This window comes from Aplysia californica, unplaced genomic scaffold (genome assembly GCF_000002075.1).
Source record: "Aplysia californica isolate F4 #8 unplaced genomic scaffold, AplCal3.0 scaffold00482, whole genome shotgun sequence".
NCBI lineage: Eukaryota > Metazoa > Mollusca > Gastropoda > Aplysiida > Aplysiidae > Aplysia > Aplysia californica.
In genome coordinates this window covers 399,642-416,382 of record NW_004797752.1, presented here as the reverse complement: position 1 = coordinate 416,382, position 16,741 = coordinate 399,642, and the positions used below count along the sequence as shown (strand labels likewise).

Genomic DNA, 16,741 nt, shown 5'->3' with positions numbered 1-16,741 from the left:
TCAAGGCCATAATATTTATATAATTATAATAATGTCGAGGGTGGAGAGATCAGTAAAAAAAAATTAAATTCTCATGAAAACAATAAGGCAACCTTCAACTTCAGTTCCATTGTTCGGCACGAGGGGAAAACTAATAATTATTCACCGGCGTCTGTGGTGTAGTACTGGTTGAGAGATTCACTTTGCTCACAAAAGACTCGAGTTCGACTCTCGACTGAGTTAAATGCTAAAGTAAGTATATAATAATGTGTGTGTAATAATAGAGGGTAACGGGGAAAGATCAAGGTAATGTAGTTTTTTAAGAGCATCCTAGCAAAGGAATGGATGGAAAACTTAATTAACCATGATCGCTGATGTCTGTCGCAGGTCTGGAACTTGATGATGATAATATATAGGCTACGTACACATGTAGATTTTAGGCTATTTGTATAGCGCTAATTCCTGCTCAAAAGCAGGCTCTATGCGCTTTCCAATCTCTATATTATATATATTACTCCCCCAGCAAACATGATACATGTAACCTTCTGAAACAATCTCAACGGCCTTGGAAGCATACAGTGCAAGCTGCCATTTTAAAGGAGCTAAAATCCATCTTTCAACTTGAACTACCATACAAAGGCCTCTACATGTACATAGTAAGTTCTGTTAATATTAACATGAACCAACTCGCAGTGGACAGAATTGAGGTAGCTCGTCTCCTTACTAAATGATCATCCAAGCACAGAAGAAATAATTTGTTTTAAATTAAGTAGACCTATACTACTACTACTAGTAGGCCTACTACAGTCGATTGTAGACGAGTTGATGTCGTTGGGGGAGTGAAAAATAGATCAACTCATCAGAAGTTCAACTTATAACCGTTGGGAACAATAACTGCAAAGAAGAGGCGCTGGGACCCGAGAAAAAGATAAAAATATTCTTTTTGTGTTTGTTTGTTTGTAAGTGACGATAACGTGGCAAAATATAAGCAGCCGCGTCCATCCCACGCTTTTACTTTTAGTATTGCCGCACTCAGGGAACACGGCCGCGCTGGGGTTAGATTCTAGGCCTACGGAGCAGCTTCGGTCAGTGTTGTAGGCCTACACAGGCTACATGTACTTGGGATTAGACCAAAAATTGGCATTTCCCCTGCCGTTCAGGGGACTTAACAACATGGCTACACAGTGACTTTAACTTTAAACTTTAAGAACGTAACGGACACATCAGAAACCAAACAAAACGTTGTAGCACTTGGCGAACCATCATGCACAAATCAGAAACACGAATTTTCATATTGCATGGTATGCATGGTGTTGCTGATTTTCGTTTGATTTAAATAAAACAGAAATAAGAAATCTATATGAATAGTCAAGTTAGGCTTAATTTTTAAAGTACCCCCAAACAGCGCGTCTCAGAAGCCACATCCTCAATATAATAAGTCAACCCTCCACAACAAGATGTAACCATAGCTGTCCCTGTGGTTTTATGCACCCCGCATAATTTAGCAAAATTTGATCTTTTTTGCATAATTTCTGATTATTTTCCTTTACCATTCTTTGTTAAAATTTTAAACAGAATAGCATTATTTCACATTTTGGGGCTCCGTTTGCATAATTTCAGAATTGTTCTAGCATAAAACGACGGCGACTGCAATAGTCTCACAATTCAGGGAACTTCACTTGCACCCACTGTTGGCACCTGTACTACATGATTGTAATGTATAGAAAATTCGGGACCTGAAAATCTGTCCATGTGTGCGTATTTCGCTCTCTTTCTCTCTCTCTGTGTGTTGAAAAACTTCAAAAAGGGGATGTTGGTGTTGGTTGCAGATTACCACACCCCTCCCTCGTCTCAATTTGAAAAACCAGTTACCAGCAAGCCCATCTACATGATACCAAGGTCTTTTTCCTCAAGCCCAAGGAGATTGCAGATACATTTTTTTAACCAATTTTGATTTTAATGCCTTCCTTCTCCCTCCATATTACTTACTCTCCCTCTACACAGTCAAGTAAAGGAAGAAAACACTTGCCTGTCCCTGGCCACCTCCTCCAATCTTGGCACACCTAGGCCCTAGGTGATCACCTCATCCTTGATGATAGTGACTCTGTAGCTTCCAGTTGGTCAACCTTTTTTTTCCAGCTGGTCTCCAATACAGTACATTTGTACTATGTCTGATAAGCAATCTTGTCTTCAGTATTCTCAAACTATGTCTTAAATATAATCACCATCTTCTTTTTATGGCCGTGTTAATATCTTCAATTTCAGCCCTTTCCATAATATTGGTCTAAAATATGATGTACAACTCAACACAAATTCAAACTTCCAAAACCTTTTGGTTTAAAAATGCATTACTGGTTTTTATTCATAGAATTCTTAGAGGAAAGACGGGGGCACAAATCAACACCAGCAGACAATTTATTGAGGAACGGGCTGTTATTCAATACATGTATATTATATATAAGACGCACTACAGATATCAATAATTTAAAATCAATTTTCAATCAAATAAATTAAAAACCGGGTCATGATGGAGTAAATCACAATTCAAAATTTACTTCCTCCACCACATAAGTTATCTCCTGTTCAATCACTCAATAAATATATTATATGGTACCAAATTACTTGTCTGAAGCTAAATCACTGTATCAACATTCAAGTCGAAATGACAAAAATTAAGAAATCCATTTGCCTCCACAAACAATTATTGATAAATTTGTTGGGGTAAAGAGAGGCACATGGACACACAATAATGGTCATTTAATGCTGGGGGAAAAGTAATAGACAGACAGATAGGAACAAAGAGATAGTAAAGAAGTTAGACCTGCCAGTGGCATCCTCCAAAATTATTTATTGATAATGCACTTAAAAGAACAAATGTACAAAAGCAATGGCAGGACAATGGACAGATGCCATAATCTTTGGGGGGGGGGATCATGAAAAGATCAAGAAAACTCATTTATTGCACCGAAAGTAATTAAAATTCATTACATATACTTAAAACAAATATAAATAATCTAAACCAACACACTCTAAAAGTATTTCACATAGCTATACACATCTGACATATGTCAGTTCTGGTATAAAGCAAACTTCATTAGCCATACAATTTGCAGGAAAACAACACCGATTAATGTACAGCAGTGCAAGAAAACACGACTTATTGCAAAAGGTCAACAGAAGCTACCCACTATTTTTTCTTGCAGCAGCCATCATCTGTTACGTGTGATAAAACCAATCATATGACGCTTTTGAAAGTAAGAGATAAATGACAAGGTTAAAAACATCATCTTTAAACTGCAAAGCAGAAAGAAAAATTTCTGATCTGATTAACATCATAAAATACCTGAATAAGCATCAACATCTTCCAGTCGCTGACCACAAGGTAGCACCCATACTAACATCATATATTCATGAACAGATGCAGCCTATCAGTACTGATGGCACAATGGTAAGGCACTATACCATACAAGTCAAAGACATGGGTTCGAATCCCAGTTGGGAAAAATATATGAAGTTGACTAAATATGATAAAGTGCATGGTTCAAGCAGCCTGCCTCCTAGAAATATAAAATAATGTCAATGGGAGTGTAAAACATTGACGATCAACACATCTCACAACTTCAACACCTTAACATACAAACAGAAAAAAATCAATCAGTTTTACATTAAGTTTCAAACAACTAACACTAACAGGGGACACACAACAAATGGAGTTTTTGTAACCAGTACAAGTTTCCAGTAGAAATATTTGCCACTATGGCTCACACTATGACCTTTAATTAGCAGGCATCTGTAATGTATGTGGGAACAGCTTCAGACCCACACAAGGAAAGCACTTTCAAAAAGGCGTACTCAGTCATATTCCAGCTACGGTTGCCTCATTAAATTTTCAAAAGGTGAAGAGGACCACAAAAGATTCTAAATTGCAAGTATGTTCAATGCGCGCAAAACATGGCATAACGTCTAACTGTTGATCAATAAATCCTGTTATTTCAGTATAAAGTGTAAATTGTTTGTTTTCAAAATTCAAAGATTGACAATTTTTACTGAACATTTTTTTTTTAACCTTTAACCCTATCCGTACGTCGTGTTTTACTATCGTATCAATACGACGAGGGAAACTCTGTGTGCCACCATTTTCCAAAGAGGAAATTTACTCGTTAATCTGATCCATACACTTTGCCAAGTAGTCTGTCAAAATGATATTTTGAAAAATACTGAAAGTTTCAAAGAGATCTTCGTACTAGAAGTATTCTAAAATGTGAAGAATACAACCTCGGGGGTACAAAATGACCCCAGGGCGTACGGATAGGGTTAAATCTGATCATTGACCAAAGCCAAGCTGTGCTGTGAAGTGTTGTGAAAGCAACCAACTCGTGCTTCGCACGCTCATACGACTTTAAGCAGTTACGAGCGCTGTTAAAAACTCTTACTAAACTAACTAAACAACTAGGGGAAAAAAAAGCTCCACATAAGCCTTCTATGAGACAGGCACTGACAATATAGACTATGGTCAGAAGAGGCGTGTTGCACATCAGACTAACTGCACAAAGATATCACGCTCTCTGAAAAGGCAGTACTTAAGGGGACGCCTAGATTTTGTACCATTTCTCATTTTTGAAATTCACTGGATTGTAGCCTAACCAACAGTTATGTTGTTGCTAAAGACATATTGATAAAGGGGAGGATAAACTATTATATGTATGGGACCATGGGTCTGAAACATTTAATTTCATCCTGAATAGTAGAATTTCCAGTACAAACAAAAATAAAGACAGCCACCATTTTTTTTTTTTAAGTTTTTTTTTTTTTTTTGGTAAGTGTGTTATGGCGCTCGCAACTGGATAAGGTCGTATGAGCCCGCGGGACGCATTAAATTTTCAGTTGGTAGGAAATTTTGAATTTTGCCCGGGTGGCAGCCGAATCCATCTCTTATCAATTTTAGATCACAAAGGGATCTTTAACGTGCGCAACTTGCACACAGGACCTCCGAGATTTTCCGCCCTTGTCCGAGAAGGCTAGGTGTAGATCTTTCCTACCATAAGATAAGGGGTGTGTCTGAAAGACAGCAGTAAGAAGGGCCAAGGATTAGCAGTAGAAAGGCTGCAGAAAGGGTCAGGAGCCCAGAGGAGGGGGCAAAGGAGATGAAGGGGTGGGGGCAGAAAGTGGAGACGAAAGCAGATGACAGAACATCGCTAGAGAGCATGAAAGGAAGTGAAAGGAGACAATTTTAGAGCAGAAAATTTTTCTGTCGCTACCCGGATTCGAACCTGAGACCTTTGAATGAGAGGCCAACACCTTAACCTCTAGGCCACAAGAGCCCCCTTTTTTAAAATACTAAAAATTCATTTGCCTGAAACCATATGAAATGAACAACTACGGAAGTGAACAAACCAACAGAAAATAGACATAAAAATCAGAAACAAAAAATGGGACTAGATTGGACACACCCTGAAAAGCTGAAAACAAACATTACCTACCAAGCCTTAAGTTCAAGATGGAATTCACAAGGAAAGAGAAAGCAAAAAAGGCCTTAAAGTACTTGGAGGATGGATTTAGATTCTGACCGAAAGGAGATGGGATACAGCTGGATAGAGGTGGAGACAATAGCCCAAGACAGAAGTACATGGAGAGCTCTTGTTGGTAGTTTATACTCCACCACAGGGTGAGCTGAGAAAAGCTGATAATAATGATGATCAATATTTCATGTCTGCAGCTTGAATCATGTTCTGAAAAAGCCAGTAATTTTAGCCTGGCCTTTCACCTGAGGCAAAAGCCGACGTCTGCAGGATTTATCCACTTTCTTCTTGCCCGCACCTATTTGGTTGTTTTTCTTTGAAGACTTTGGTGAGTCCATCAATTCTCCAACACTTGCCTGAGCTTTCCTCCCACCTCGCTGCTGCTTGGGCTTGCTGGGGCCCACACCAGACTTTTCCTTTGTTATGTTTTCCTTCTCTGAGCGTGTTTCAGGGCATCTCTTCCCCTTCCTCTCCTGCCCTTTGCCAACCCGATCCTTGACATCAACTGTCTGCAGTGCTGCCGCTTTGTTAGGCCCCCGTTTGCTCTTTTCCATTCCTACGTCAAAATCACTGCCTTCCCTCGGCTGCACAATCGTTTTACTGGACAAAGAAAGCGGAACAGATTATTTTGCTATGCCACAAGCGTTGGTTCTAAAGTTTTATTGAGAAAAAGTTGCATTACTTTACCATTATCAAAGACACTGAAAGTCTGGCGAAAGAAAATCTCAATAAATTTATATACCTTTTCCACTTAAACCTGGCATACTGGATGTGTCCTCTCTGGCTTAGAGGTTGATGTGTAATGACCCGCCATTGTAAATGGAAACCAGCTGCTCTTCAACATTTTGTCATATCAGTGCTTCCACCAGCTGAAGCTAAAAAGTAAGGAAAATTCTGCAGGGGGTCTGGGGGACAGCGTCCCGGTGGGGGTTCATGGGGTGAAGCCCCCGAAGAAATTGAAACTTAGTGCTTTTAGAGGGTTGAAAATGGCATTTGGGAGCCTGTTTGAAAAGATTGCCAACGACCCATAGTACCTCTTTTTTCACAAAGATTTTGTCTTGTTTTATTTCTTCACCTACATATCTTTCCATTGCTGGCAATGTATAAAAGCAGGTTCCCCATCGATTGCTACTATAACTCAATTAATTTGTCATCGCACCACTGATAGAAGGCAAACCTGGGAATAATGAATAGATATTTACCTTCACAATACAGTTACCCAGCGTATACCCTAATTTTCCTCAATTTTCACGTTTGAAAGTCGCATGTCACAACCACGGAACACCACTTCGAATTATTCTAGATTTTAGTAGTTTTAGCACACATTTCTTTCATCGTGGCCCTTCTTGCGTTCCCGTGCCTTAGAATCTTCGCACTGATAATTTCTCTAGACCTAGGCTTTTGCCCCTTCATGGAATAAAAATCTGGCTGGCCCTGACTTGGTTTTATTGAATCCGATTGGTAGCGTACACTGTGTACTGGACCTACAGCCATAACCCTCAGCTTGGTGACATGATGGGACATAAGTTCAAGAAATGGAACAAGACAAACACGTCACACTCACCTTGGCAGGACCTCAACAGAGCTCATAGTTCTCTGGGACATGAGGAGACCAAGGTCTGACCCTGCATCTACATAGAGAGCTGAAGAAACCTGGTGAATGAACAAAATGCACAAATGAACTGTTTCGCAACAAAACACGACAAACGTCAGTCTTGAAGTTTTGTCAAAACTAGTACCGTCGTATCTAGAAAGGTGAGACACATTCCAGAGTCAACTTTTTTTTCACAAAACGTGATCTTTCCTCTAAAAAGAAATGCAAAAAGTTACGCCTTTTTTTATACAAAAGGCGACAAAAACGGTAGGCCTTTTTTGACAAACCGTGACATATCCTCTGCGCACCAATCAAGTTCTTTCCTTGAGTCACATGACTTCAATTGTGGTCAATGAAAGTTTGTTGGTGGTTCTTTCCCTTCCTTATAGTAGTATAGTGGATATATTACGTTTTGTCAAAAATGTGAGATGTTATCGATTTAATGGATAAGAATCCAACAAAGATTCCATCAGTTAGTGAATATCAACTAAGCCTTACATCATGTTTATCCTAACACCAAAGTTGCTCAAGATTATTCAGTTATATTAATGAAGGAGAAATCTTAATTTTTCTCAAAAGCGGAAAAATGAATGTCGCCTTATGTTGTAAAAGTGTTCAAACAGTCCAACACATGGAACTCTACTGATGACAATATATACATACAGTATATAAACATTCACAAGTAACAGAATTGATCAAATTGTAAGGAAATATTCGACTATCTTTTCCTCCGCTACGTAGAAAACGCAAGCAGCAACTATGGAAGACAAACTACCGGTACTGTTTAAATGCATCACTTTTTAGCAAAACATATTATTAGTCCTCAGAAGAAGGTCTTCTTGAAGAAACAAAACATTGGGCACTTTTCAGTTGTAACAGAGTCCCTGTCACCACAATAATAATACAAAACGGGTTTCCATAATTCAATTATTTCCAGTAAACTGACCACATAAAAAGTTAAATCATCTAAGAGACAACACTATGGTCAAAGCCTCATAGTCCTACTCACAAACTGGACATTGCTGTCACTGATCTTTGATTTCCCCTTGCCATCAGTCTCCTGTATCTCCTTCTCTTGCTCAGCGGTCTCATCTTCCTCTTCCAGTAGGCAAGGTGATCTGAAAAGTAATGCAACATCATTTTATCCTTTCCACACAAGTACGTGTATGTAGTAGACAAAAACATTTTTCTTACTGTCTAATAGTATTGTGTAAAACGCATAGAGCTTACCGCCGAGCTGGGGTATGCGCCATGCAAATCCTATTTATTATTATTATTATTATTATTATTAACCAAGCTTGCATCTTCATGAGAGCTTTTAACTGCTTGTTGGACAAGTGGTATGTCATAGAGGGGAAGTCAAAGCAAATGTTCAAGTGCCTATTTATAGTTGAGTATCCCCCGTAACGATGCCCAACTTCACAATAACTCTCACGTCTGGGTTGTTTATTCAAAATTACCACTTTAATCATCCAGGGGACATACAGTTTGCTGCCTGTTAATCTCATACCACTTTCATTCAGATACAGTAGTCTCCGCCTAAACGCACGCCAGACAAATGCTCGCTCAGCTCAAATGTACTCTTTCGTCAACTGACTTTTTTTTACTGTATAATTTAGATGTACAAACATACGGTCACTCCCTCTTATCCACGAAACACGCTGACAGGTTAAGCTTGACAAGGGAAAATTTTCATTACAACCTGCACAGCTTGTATAAGACAAGCCTACCAAACCGGATATTTGGTGAGACTGCCCCTCACGCCGAACAAAGAGAGTGATGGACAGCGTTTTCACACCCAACTTTCCACAGACACATAGATCTAGGACTGGTCAGTGAAATGTTGGGGGTTTGGGGAACTGAAATGTTTTTTGATTGGTCACTGGAAATGCATCTTTGAGAGAAGGTTTCTGACTGGTGTTTGGGTGACTGAACGTAATGTTTAGTTAGACCTAGGCCTATGATGCGCAACATGCGTGAATTCTGTAAAACACTAGACATGCCTCTGTAGGATTCAATATTAGTCAAGTAAGCCTAATCAGCTGCACTCAAAGAACTTATAACGTACTTGTTCAACGAATCAAGGTTATTCAGTTATAATAATGAAAATAATTCATTATCATAATTAAATATACAGACACAAATAAGGAGCAATCCTTTCCAAGCAAATATATGAAAATTTAAGTCCTGAACCTAACCTAAACTGGGTCAAGAGACAAGGAAACCGGGTCGGTGTCTGTGAAGAGAATCGGACGTCCCTCATGAGCTGCCCGGACAGACGCGAGGAAGTCAGAGCTGAGGTGTCCAGATAAGAGCGGATGATGTTGAGACAGCGCCTGCCAAGAACACTTCCCCCACTGCTGACAGACTGTGGATACCACAAGTAGACAGACATTATCATAACACTCAACAGACAGTACAATGAGAACTTTCACAGCTGCCTTTATATGGCTTTGGAAAATCAAGCAGCTAAATTGAACCTTAAAAAAATGGGGAAATCTTGGTGTAGAAAATAAATATATTTTGCACTTTTTTTCCATTATCAAAAAGTATACAAAAATTATTTCTCTTATTATATATGTTTTTATACATCAAACTTTTCCGGTGTGCTAAATGATGCCAGTGCTACAACAAGGATAGGTTTTCCACCTTCAACAGGATCAAGTATTTGAAAATCTGAGAAAAAAGCCCAAAGTAATCCATCCATATCACATCTGCTCAAACCTGAGATTTAACAAGATACTTTGGCACGAACGACAGGAAAGCGTGTTGCCTCTACACCAATGAGCTTCCATCCCCTATTCGTTAATTAAGTAAAACCTGAAGTACTTGTATACCTATTATGACAACCAGCAAGATTTATCAAGAGTGTCAAGAAAGTTTAACATAAAAAGAGAGATCTTGGGGGGGGGAAGAGAAGTACGAACCCTGTCCGGGCTGCCAGACACACTAGACTTGGCTTCCTCTACCAGGGCTGCCAGGGACTGGTGTACTTCCTGTGCCACTGGCTCCACAGCTGTGCGAGGAAACCGTCCACTTTTACACAACACCAAATTGTTCTTGATGATGTTCACCACTCGACGACAGGCTGATCTGAAGAAAAAGCAGACGAACCTTTTATAACTAAATTCTGATACCTAAATACCTTTGCGTACAATACTGAAGTTAGAAATTTTTTGTCTCATTAAATAAGAAACATTATAAATTAGACTTTATTAGTCTTGCCAATCGGCACATACACATTCGAAGTAAAACACTTTCATTTCACATACTGTCCAAAATCCTTTTCTAGTTTTCAGCAACATTCCACTATCTCAAAACCTAGTCTGATGCAATCCTTTACATTTACTGACATATTAATACCAAAAGAAAAAGTAGCAGCACACTTTTTATCAAGTTTTAAATCATCTGGACGGGATTATGATAATTTCTGTTACTAAGCCCTGGTTTGAAAACATGATGTCCTCTCTTCCTTTAAACTTAAAATGTAATTGATCTCATATTGTTTTTAGCAAAATAGTAACAGCCCACAATGTAAAATACTAACAAAAAAAATAATGATGAATGAATAAAGAATCCTGTGACAAGAAACAAAATCAGAAGAGTATGAAAACATAAAGATGATGTTTAAATTTGATTTCCTAAAAAAAAAAAAAGGAACTCCACTTACTCGCTGTTGGATGGAAGTTGGATGGGTGCTGTTGAATGTTCGAATCTTTTAACTTCTTTTTAATATAGACACTACTCCAATCTTCTCCTGATGCAATGTGGTCACTAAACTAATATTATGCTAATTTTCCTTACCACTTCAGGTCCTGTGCCCATATAAAGCAAAGGTCTGTTATATTGGTGGGGTCTCTGGTGAAAGTTTTACACCACAACTCAACGACATAGAACAAAACAACAACTCACCCAGGGCTAGGGTCCTCCTCCACTGTTGTTTGTAACTTTTGTGTGAACTCCAGCAGGGCTCCCAAGCCTTTCACATGAGCCATCAGAGGGTTGTCAGTGGGCGGGGCATAGCCCTTCCCACCAAGTCGGAGGCGGAGCATGAAGGAAGACACCTCCTACACAACATGTAAGTCCGATAAAAACGGAGGAGGGGTGAGGTGTGGTGCATTGTTGTCAATCAGATATTTGCAACATATTAAATAAAGTTCCTTTAGCATTTCATTTAGACCTACAATTCATTTTTGTCTTCTGGGTTTTTTTTCTGTTTCACCTTTAAGTTTCTTTTACGTCTGAAATTGTACATATCCATAATAACCGATTTTGGCACCTGAAAAGTGAATCAGCATTTTTGGTTTTAAAAAACAATCCAGCAATACTTATTATGTTTTAATTCCGTTAGCCTTGAGATTTAAATATACAAACAACATTCCTGAGAAAATTTAACACCTTGAAAAAGTATAATAAATGGAAGCAAGCATTGTCCCTTATTGTCATCAAGAAAAACCTGATGTTAATGGCTAATCTCAGTTTGAAATCTCTTATATGAGATCAAACCTTACTTTATCTGTCTTCATTGGTAGAAGGAATCCGAGTAGCAGTAACACAACTTTTTCTGCTAATTAGACGTTCTCCAAGCTGGTTGGTTTGAGCTTGAAATCATGATAAAAACATTTAAAATATGAGTATACCTGATACATAGACAATCCAGTCTTAGCAGCTTCATGTTTGAGGTGTGTGAAAGCTTGGTGGTCAAGTCCTCTGTCAGGGATGTTAAAAACCCTAGCCAGTGCCACTTGACTACGAGAGTTGACCAGTAAATGCAGGTAACTTCGCAAAACATCATGGATAAAAACCTAGGGAAAATGTTGAAAAGCATTTTAGGGGAAGTCAGATAATATTTGTCATTAAATTACATACTAATACTACAATTGAAACTACATGTTTGTTCGATAAGCAAAACTCGTGGAGGCATTTATGTTTTTGGAGGCATTTCAAATTCAGAAGGGTGAGATTGGATGTAAAATCTAGATTGGCAAAGAGAAGAGCATTATTGCTATTTTACCCATATTTTATCAAAAGAAATTATGCTTACCCCTCCAGACAAAAAAAAGCATATGAAAAAGCTCACATTTCTAAATTGTGATTTTGCAGCATTTCACTATCAAGACTATATTTTATCAGCATCCCAAACAATCTGTGCAGCTTTCAAAATTGTTCGACATTCAGTGTCAGCTGTAAAATATGGGCACAACAACTACCTGCAACACCGAAGATACCTTTCAATGTCTTCAATACACATAAATGATCATGTTTCATAAATTCTTCTCATTTGCTGTTCAGTTGCATAGCTCTTCCAACCAACTGGAGCATTAAAAATGACAGATTTAAATAGAATTGTCTAAGAATACCCTGCATAACTCCAGTCTTTCTGTCTGTGAGAAAGGAGTGGATGGAGTTGAGGCATTGCTTGACTGCCGCAGTTCAGCTGCCCTCCTCCCCTGGCAACTTGGAGTCTTGGGGGACATCAGAGGCTCTGGTCTGGAGCTAGCTGACGACTCTTGTGAAGAAGGCAACACCAGATTATCTGAAGAACCACTGCATGGAGGGGGGGCTCCCTCGAGTTCCGTTACATCCAACACTGAATTCTCTGATGACAGCCCTTCAGTGGATGGGGTGCATTCACTGTTGACGTCAGCCATGAGGTGAAGAAGCTGAATAACCTCTTTCTATGAAGCAAAACAGAAATATCCTTCTTGTGACAGCTAAAGAAATGAGTGATCACAAACACATCAGAACATCAGTGAAAATACAATGTTTATATAACAATGTGGTTTATGGGTCATCACATCACTATCACATAGCAGTAAGCTGCAGGGTTCATTTATGAGACAGTGGGGAAAACTGTCAGCTCTGAAATGTTCGTGAAAGTAAAAGAAAAGTAAAATGATGAAATCCCCCCCCCCAAGTTTCATACTTTTTTGCCTGCCATACTAAATGGTGAAATTAAGCAGTACAAAGAGAAGATTTTTTTATCTGGGAAATTTTCTCTGATTTCAGTGTCAGATATTCAAACTAACAAATCTCTTACTTGCATTGCACAGTGGTGGTCTAGATCAGGCACTAGCTTTGCAAAATTTTCTTTTCTGTTTTGTATTTCTTTCCCAAGGTCTGTGTCCTCCTTGCATAATTCAGAGACAAATATTCTATAAATATCCATCACACTTATGTGATTGCTGGTCTTTTGAAAAGCTGTGACAGTTTCCTTTATCTTTGCCATCTCATCAAAATCACCGGTGTCTTGACTTGAGCCAGGTGATCTGTTTGAGTCTGAGGTCGGTGAAGTATCTGAATCAGCAGCAGTTTCTGGCAAAGGTGCTGATTTAGAGGCCTCTTCTCTCAAGTCAGGCTCTCTTCCATCCTGTTCCACTGACTTCAGGATTGTGTCATCGGAAACTAGTGACTGCTCTTTACACTGACCATCAATCTGTGCCTTGGTTCTAAGCTTCAGAGCTTTTTGTATCTTTTCTTCAATATCTCTGCATATAGCTTCATTCATTTTCTGCTGGAGATCTATTGCTTCTCTTTGACGCGGTTTGGGGGTGCTGCCATCCTGTGGAATAGAACATAAATATGTTATTTTCATTGCACCTTTGAATTTTTCAAGTTGTTTCTCTTTTTTTGCAAAAAAAATGAAAACCAGGATTATACAAAAGTAAGAACAAAAGAATGCTGATCAAAAAGTAATTTCACAGTCACATTCCATGACTTATTTACAAGTTAAAGCAAAATTCTCAAACGAGAGAGCTGTTTTTCTAATTGTGAGTGCAAGAATATTTTTCTCCCTTTCATTTTAACATGAGCCCTTTGAAAGTATTGGCAACCTTTGCTGTCTCATTAAAGGCGCCATTCCAGTGGCTAAGAGTGTGCACGTGTCTATGTACATTAACATTTTAATTGGAAAATTTGTGGCGCCTCAGACAGGATAGGAATATAATATTCACCAACTATAGGCTTTAGCCAGAAAAAATGTAGACGAGAATATCATACAACACACTCTGCTGGAGAGATGTTAAGAACTGCATCATGTAAGCACAGCACAGGCTTTTCGTTAAATTTTCATTTAAAAATAGGTAATCATTCAAAAAGTAGCATAACATTTTATGAATTTCCATCCTTTCCAAATTAGATTTAAAAGTGAAAAATTCATTACCTCTTCTTGACGTTTGGATAGGCAGAACTGTAAAATCTGGAGCTCATCTGCCTCTGTTAACAGAGTGGTGCGATCATTTGGGAAAAGGCCTCCTTGTCTGCATAGCTTGACGACAAAATAAGTCAGACATGACTTGGACTCCAAATCAGAAACCATCTTAAGTTAATCTGGAAAAAAAAATAGTTACAGGACAGAGTTCCTTGAACGTTCTGAAAACAAGAAAAGATGGATGAAGTTGAAGGGAATTTTTTTTTTAAAGAAAAAACAATCAGGTCCTGGGGTTCATTCATTTTGAGCCAAAAGAACAGAACCACCAAAAACTGAGTTCTCATCTCCAGTGAAGCTTACACTTACATCACCATCGACACTGTCAGTCAGTGGAGGTGGAACTACATCAGTCAGACCGAAGGGTTAAAATTCAGATGGCAACTGGATCGTAAAAGTAAAGTAAAGTAAAGTAAAGGTGGAATTATGGACACTCATGTTAGGAAGTTTGACGAAACACATTTGTCAAAAGTAATGCCTCTGCATAGTTGTACTGAGGGTTGATTAATCATGCACAATTTCACTTTATTTCATACATTCCAATGATAAAAAAATGGATGTGAAGAAGTGGTTGGAAATGTGATTTAAATAAGGTTTATGTAAAAATGACACTTTCTGTGTCGTTCTAGTGGAAGAGGGTTATAATGAGACGGTTACTGTGCATTTTTTTCTGGCTTTTATAGTGACTTTTATTTAACGTTGGCGTTTTTATGTTATGCTTAGACTAGATCATTCAAGAGGCAGGCTTTAACCCTGTACTGTCTGTTGGGGCCAACCCGGGCTGAGAGATTAATAATATAATAATAATGATAAGTGGAAAATGAGATGTGCATGTTCAACATAATTCTCCCCCTGAACACCAGTTTACATGGCAAGTTCGAGTATGAGGGATACTTTCCAACTGAAAGCGAAGACAAAAGATATATATAAATATATATATACATATATATATCCTTTCTAGACTATCTTTTCAGCATGAGAATTAGTGGGTTTTTTAACGTCTTTTTCATGTAGGCCTTCATTTCATGTATGCAAGCTCACCAAAGTATGAACAATTATTATTTAGTTTTTTAAAAGAATCTAAGATTTCGTAGTGGGTCACCAGAGTGTGACAAACATACAAAAGAAGTCGAAGAAAAATGACAATAGTAGTAAGGATTAGGAAAGAAAAAGCAGCAGTTCCCTGTTGTAGATTAAGCACAGTATGAGCGTGACATTGATGAATCAGCCTGTGCATGAATCTACAGTGCATGAGAACGAGAATATATGTACCCCCTCCTTTGGGAATGGCCTAAAGACACTTCAGTCAGTGGCACCGCCTCGGGAGGTACCAAAGAATAGAGAGGTGATACTAAAGAAACAAACACAAAAAAGAACAGAGAGGTTAAGGACAATATAGACTCTAGATCTCGATGTTTGATTACATAAATAACGAGCAAACCACTCCAGAGCACCCACCAACCATTGCATGACCAACTGAAAGCATGAAGAGGACAATGATGAAATTGAAAGGCAAAATGATGATCTAGATCTAGATCTAGAGTCTAATTTATGTTAATCGTGCTGCTTTTTTCAGCATAGGTAACACATTTCCCGTATGATATGACATGAAGAATACATAGAATAGAACAAGGATGGCCTGCTATAGAAAGAATCTACGTACAAGTACAAGCAAGTCATAGGTCGGTCGGGTCCGACGTCAACAATGATTTCGAAAAAGAACACCTGGGGCGCTATAAAATATGAAGTTGACCTAGATTTAGATCTATAAACTTACGATTCAATTTTGTTCTGAAACCTTGCTAGTAGATTATTCAGATTGAGTTTACTTTGGAAACAATGATAGTGTGAAATAAAATGATGATTGGACTTTGAGAGTATTGATAACCCATTCAGAAATAAAAGAATAGAAGTAGAAGTCTTGACTTACATACAGTGTCATACAGCGCATTTTGTTAGGTCATTAGGAGGCTTTTAGGCTACTCATTAGGAGGCGGCAGGCCAACCACGTATTAAATTAAAGACACTGAATTTTATTAGATGACAAGAAACTTTGTTTTTCATATGACGCTTCAAGGAGAGTGAAACCATTTCTTTTTTTTTTTTTTTCTTCTTCTTTTTTTTATGGATGCCATGTCACTAATCAAGAAGAGAAGTCGGGAAGCGAAGGCCGAACCGTAAACAAAAAATTCAACGCCTGACGAAGCTCTGACTCTGACCTCTGACCTAGCCTACAGCTGAACTCGCTTATCTTGACCAGAGAGTTTACGGTAGCCTAGCAGAGAGGAAGCACTCATGACGTCACTTTATTACAACAGTGCATTGTTTCAAGTATCGCCGGCTCGGGACACGAAAACACATTATGAGCGCGGCTACCGCTGCCACGGCGAAGCTGTCATGTTACGAGAAAATTTTAATGGCGTCTGTTGTTATAGGTCACCA

At 38.6% G+C, this 16,741-nt stretch overlaps 1 protein-coding gene across 1 annotated transcript; it reads right to left on the bottom strand.

The window, feature by feature from the left end:
- Positions 1–5,251: 5,251 nt before the first annotated feature.
- Positions 5,252–16,045, bottom strand: LOC101860191 (PCNA-interacting partner). The gene is made up of 11 exons (XM_005105636.3): positions 15,969–16,045; positions 14,255–14,421; positions 13,133–13,654; positions 12,453–12,770; positions 11,733–11,897; positions 11,005–11,159; positions 10,020–10,185; positions 9,291–9,460; positions 8,102–8,210; positions 7,063–7,151; positions 5,252–6,098 (listed from the first exon to the last, which is right to left on the bottom strand). Exons 2-11 carry the CDS (start codon positions 14,408–14,410, stop codon positions 5,702–5,704), a joined length of 2,247 nt encoding a protein of 748 aa, XP_005105693.1. The 5' UTR covers positions 14,411–14,421; positions 15,969–16,045; the 3' UTR covers positions 5,252–5,701.
- Between the last annotated feature and the right edge of the window lie 696 nt (positions 16,046–16,741).